This window comes from Gekko japonicus, unplaced genomic scaffold (genome assembly GCF_001447785.1).
Source record: "Gekko japonicus isolate JY-2015 unplaced genomic scaffold, Gekko_japonicus_V1.1 scaffold838, whole genome shotgun sequence".
In the NCBI taxonomy this organism is placed as follows: Eukaryota; Metazoa; Chordata; class Lepidosauria; order Squamata; family Gekkonidae; genus Gekko; species Gekko japonicus.
Genome location: NW_015177034.1, coordinates 701,480 through 707,124, shown reverse-complemented (window position 1 = coordinate 707,124; position 5,645 = coordinate 701,480). Strand labels below are relative to the sequence as shown.

At 51.2% G+C, this 5,645-nt stretch overlaps 1 protein-coding gene across 2 annotated transcripts in view; it reads right to left on the bottom strand.

Moving 5' to 3' along the window:
• Positions 1–5,645, bottom strand: part of ADCK5 (aarF domain containing kinase 5) — a 32,131-nt gene that overhangs the window by 13,898 nt on the left and 12,588 nt on the right. The window contains exons 5-7 of one of the 2 annotated variants that reach the window (XM_015427959.1): positions 4,911–5,111; positions 1,904–2,044; positions 669–782 (exon numbers count right to left, since the gene is read on the bottom strand). In XM_015427959.1, coding sequence (XP_015283445.1) covers positions 669–782; positions 1,904–2,044; positions 4,911–5,111 — 456 coding nt within the window. The remainder of the gene's footprint in view (positions 1–668; positions 783–1,903; positions 2,045–4,910; positions 5,112–5,645) is intronic. The other variant, XM_015427960.1, reaches the window with a different exon arrangement.

Below are 5,645 nucleotides of genomic sequence, written 5' to 3'. Positions count from 1 at the left end.
CAGCAGTGGGAGGGCTCCTAGTGTCCTGGCCCCACTGCTGGACCTCCTGGTGGCTCCTGTCAACCATTAAGATGACACTTCTCAGCCACTGCAAGTTAATCCCTTCTGCCAGCCTAAGCAACAATTCTGATTCTTTCGGCCACAGTGAGACAGAAAGAGTGCTGGACTGGATGGGCCACATTGGCCTGATCCAGCATCGGCTTCTCTTGTGTTCTTACGTAATACCCTCAGTTACTTAGGGCAGACCCCAAAGCCAGAAGAGGGTGCCCCCATGTACAGAACGGGACCTCAAGCACCCTGGCTAATTCCTCCCGCTTTACTTTTTTAAAAAAGAGATGGGTTCTTGCTGCCTGGGGGTGTCTGGCTCAGCCCCACACACCCCACCCGCGTGCCCAGCGCCCCCGAGAGTCCTGCCTTTCTCCTTCCCAGGCCCTGATTCCTTCCTTCCCTCTCTGCAAGCAACGCACATGAAGAAACCCTCGCAAAGCAAAGAGAGGTGGTCTGTACAAAATCTCGGCTTCGGAGGTGGAGGGTCACGTCCTTTCAGAGGCGTGGCTGTGCGGGTCTGCAAGAAGGGCCAGTCTCCAAATGGCGGGCAGGTGCCGCCCACCCCCAGCTAAATTCAGCACCCACGGGGCACCCACAGCCGGGACCCCTCCTGCTGGTACCTTCAAGACCCAACTGAACCCAAAACTGGGGTGCATCATCTCTATGATCCGCAGCAGGAGCTCCAGCGTCCAGATGTCGCCATTGAACCGGTCCCTCAAGTCGATGTATTGGACCTGCAGGGCGAGAGGGGAATGTGAAGGGGGAGGGGCTCGCCCCTGAAAATTTATTTATTTTTTTAGTTTTATTTATTAAATTTCTACCCCGCCCTCCCGCTGAAGCAGCTCAGGGCGGCTTACAAGCAATTTAAAACTAACATTCGGTTAAAACCAACAATTACAACATATAAAATAGTTCCATAAAATCCCAGCTAATTCTTCTTGTTGTTCAGTTGCACAGTCGAGTCCGACTCTTCGCGACCCCATGGACCAGATCACGCCAGGCCTTCCGGTCTTCCGCCGTCCTCTGAAGTTTGCTCAATTTCATGTTCGTTGCATCGATGACACTGTCTAACCATCTCATCCTTTGCCGTCCCCGTCTTCTTTGACCTTCAGTCTTTCCCAGCATCAGGGTCTTCTCCAGTGAGTGCTCCCTTCTCATTGGGTGGCCAAAGTATTTGAGCTTCAGTTTCATTATCTGGCCTTCCAGGGAACAGTCAGGGTTGATTTCTTTTAGGATTGACTGATTTGATCTTCTTGCAGTCCAAGGGACTCTCAAGAGTCTTCTCCAGCACCATAGTTCAAAAGAATCTATTCTTCGGCGCTCGGCCTTCCTTATAGTCCAACTCTCGCAGCCATACATGACTACTGGGAATACCATTGCTTTGACCATGCGGACTTTTGTTGGCAGGGTGATGTCTCTACTTTTTATCATGCTGTTGAGGTTCGCCATCGCTTTCCTCCCAAGGAACAGGCGTCTTTTGCTAGTGCAACACCAACAGCGTAATCGGTTCTTGTTGGAACGCCTGGCGAAACAGCGCCGTTTTAACGGCTCTACAGAACAGCTGGAGGTCCCGTAGGGCTCTGATCTCATGAGGGAGTTCGTTCCACAGCGTTGGTGCCGCCGGGGAGAATGCCCTGGTCCTAGTTGCCGCTAACTTGGCGTCCCTAGGCCCGGGGGGGCAGACGATTTTGCGTTCCAGATCGCAGTGCTCTTGGGGGAACATATGGGGAAAGGCAGGGCACAGACAACCCCCCCCCCGCAATATTGTGCATGGTCCCCCAGCCTCCGAATGCAGCCGGGTCTCTTGAAGGCCAGATCACGCAGCGTCTCCCCCCACCCCCCAAGAGCCCCTCACCTTTACGGCCACTGGGGTGCCGTCCTGCAGCCGGGCTCGGTGCACCTGGGCCAGACTGGCGGCGGCTACCGGCTGGTAGTCGAACTCCCGGAACAGCTGGTCGGGCCTGGTGTTGAAGTCCTCCAAGAAGAGCTCGTCCACCTGCGGCGGCGCCAAGAGAACCAATGGGAGGAGCCGAGTCAGCGGGAGGGACTTGGGACTGTACAGAGTTTTTAGAAGTCCTTTCGCAAGACACAGTCAATTGCATCATCTGACACAATTGTTCATAAAAACAAGCATGCTTTTCTACATCGGCATTCTCAAAAAAAAAAAAAACCGAAAAGAATGCTGTCAAAGAAGGATTGTGTTTTATTCCTGTGTTAGATTCAGAACAGGCTGCCCTGAGCAGATAGCTTTCCCCACAGGTTCCTCAACAGACACCGGTCCCATTCTGGGCGGGGGTTGCACACCGTGTGTTTGCATAAAACACCGTCTAGAAACAACCTTAAAAGAGGCTAGATTTGAGTCCAGGAGCACCTTAAAGCAGGAGTGTCAAACATGTGGCCCGCAGTGGAGCTGGCTGTCTTCTGCTTCTTCTTCCAGTTCTGCTGCTGCTGCGTCATTGTAGGTTTGCAGCTTACAGATACGCACCTGAACAGCATACTTGAGATTGCCACGGCACAGAGATTTTGATGTAATAATTCAGAGCAAGAGGTGCCAGTTATCAGACACTCGCCCCGGTCACACGGGCCGGATATCGCGGGGGGGGGGGGGGCGGGGCTGTTTGCCCCGGGGCAAAATAAGGTGCGGTTGCACAATCAGACGTCCCATGGAGGTCCCTGCGGCGTGGCAAAGAAGCGGCACGGTGCGGCAAACGGGTTTGTTTTTTCTGTAGACCAAAGTATGCGCATGCTTCGTTGGGTGCTTGTGCGCATCCATGGAGACTTGGGGGGAAAAAAACCTTTTTGCAAGGGGACATGGGCGGGCGCCGGATGCCAATGGAAACACGATCAGACGCCCGCCCTTGCCCCGCGGTTACCGGAAACTAGTACCTTGGAGGTACCAGTTTTTTACCCCGCATCTTCGGCGGGAAGCCTCGGGTGAGCCACGGGAGCTCTATGCTTCCCAGATGTGGCGGTGAGATCGCGCCCGGAAAATCCGCCTATCTTCTGTCTCTCTAGCGTGGCTAATGTTCCGTGTGACCGCAGCCACTGTTAAATAAACAAAATATTGCAAGAGTGCTAATGATTTAAGCGTGTTTTTATTTTAAGTAAAAAAAAAAGCCCTTTGTGTTTGTGTCCTTTATAACGTTTATATCTCCGCTACCTGGCATTACATTTTACGACACACAGGGCCCGGCCCAACAAGGTCTCATTTATGTCAGATCCGGCCCTCGTAACAAATGAGTTCGACACCTCTGCCTTAAGAGACCTGGACTTGAATCTTGCTGCTCTACAGCAGACGACCAACACGGCCATCAAAGATGCTCTTTCAAAGTGATCTGTAAATAAAAATGCAGTGCACAATCCCACACACAGCACCTCAAAAAGCCTCTCCTCTGGTTTAACCTCCGCATTTTAAATTCTGAACCCTGAGAGCCACAGGTTTTAAAAAAACTGGCATATCCCCTCTTTGACTTGGTATATCTGTTGCAGCTAGCACTTCAGGCCCAAATATGAAACGGCTAACTTGAATAACAAGACGGAAACAAAAAGTTATCTCTCCAGCCAACCTAGATTTATCTCCCAGAAGATTTGGGCAATATGAGACCCATTTGATTTTGGGAGAAATCTTTTTTATGGAGCGTATAATGATGCTTCAAAAATCAGTTAAGGGCAGGAAGTTAATGGAAGAAGTTAATATTGCAAAACGAACTCTAATGTGGTATATGATTGCAACAGCTAGAATGACATATGCTCAGTGTTGGAAACAGGAAGAAAAAGTACCAGAGATCTGGGAAAGCATAAAAAAGTTAACTTTCGTGGTTGAAATGGACAAAATGACAAGAAAACTTAACAATCAAGAGGCAGAAGAATTTTTCGCAGATTGGAAAGACTTCAAAGACTCCAGCAGCACCTTCAAGACTAACAAAATGTGCGGCGGGGGAGGAGCTTGCGCGAGTCACTGGCTCACGTCTTCATCTCCTCCCCTGCCACAAATACTGCTGGTCTTTACAGTGCTCCTGGACTCTGTCTCTTTTCTTCTGTTTACAGGATGCCTTTTACTCTGCACGGCCAATCGGAAGCCGGGCTGGGCAAAAGCCCCATCTAGCCCCATCCACATCCTAAAAGCACTTGGCGGGCACGGGGAAAGGGGTCGGCTGGAGCCGGGGTGCCTGCGGGCACCGCGTTGGGGACCCCTGAAAGGTCACACAGGAAAATGTAAGCAGGAGGACCAAAGGACCAGGAAACACACCCTGCGCAAGACGAGACGCAGTTATGCACAATTCAAACACCATTGGCTTTGGACGGTGTCCTGGTCTGCCCACGCTTCTGCCAGCATGAGAACCACCCCCCCCCCCAACTGCCAGAATGACATATGCCCAATGTTGGAAACAAGATAAGGTCCCTGAGATTGGGGAATGGATTAAAAAACTACTTTTTATGGTGGAAATGGACAAAATGAGAAGGAAACTTAACAACTTGGAAGCAGAAGAATTTTTTGCAGACTGGAAAGACTTTAAAGAGTATTTAGAAAAACACTGGGATGTAAAAGACAATTTGATTTGCTTTGATAACTACTGAAAGTTATAAGAAGTAGAAAATAGATAAATGTATTTGAATAACAATTGAAAGATAAGTTACGTAGAGATGTATTGTGAAAAAAGAGGGGAATGAAGTGAATATAAGAATGGGGCAGGAGGTTGGAGCACTGTGGGAAGCCGAAAAGGGGGGGAGGGAATTGAGGAGGAAAGGATGTATAATGAATTAAGTATTGATATATGTTTAACTTTTTAATATATCCTAATAAAATGTTCAAAAAAAAAAAGAACCTTCCCCCCCCCCAACCCCAGCCCCATCTTGCCCACCTCCTTGTAGCCGCGCTTGAGGGCCTTGTCCTCCAGGACCCGCAGGGTGTTGATGTACTCGGGGGGCAGGAGGTGGTTGAAGGCACACAGGCCCTGGCCCAGCTTGACGTAGAGACCGCCGTTCCGGATGGCCCCGGAGACGATGGTGTTGGCCGCCCGCTGGTGGCACCTGGACACGAGGTCCTTAAACGCCGGGCTGTTCTGACGACAGGGAAGACGGCGCGAGGGACAGGCGGTCAGCTCCTTCCCGGCAGGCGCGGCTCAGGGCGGTCCCCCCCACCCCCCCCGCCAAAAAACCACAGGCCGCTCTGTCCCCGACCCCCCCACGCCCACTACAGCTCCAACCCCATCCTAGCCCGGCTGCTGATGCTCTAGCTCTCCACATGCAGGGATTATCAGCGGGGAGCAGCTGAACTTGCAATCCCCCCCAAAAAACGCTCCCTCTAAGCTGTGGAGTCCTGTGAGCAAAGATTCTACTCTGTGAGCTCCTGGCCTTAAAGTTGTGAACAAGTGATTTGGCTGCTGCATCACTTAGTTTGCTCTGGATCCCCTCCTTCCTGAGCTAGGGCAAAAAACTGTGAGCTGGAGGCTAAAAAACTGTGAGCTGGCCCACACTAACTCACCTTAGAGGGAACGGCCCCCTACCCACATGAACTCATTCATTTAGAAATTTATCTGCCACCTCTCCAGAGGGCCTGCGCCACCTCCTGTACAGACATAGGAGAACTAACCCCC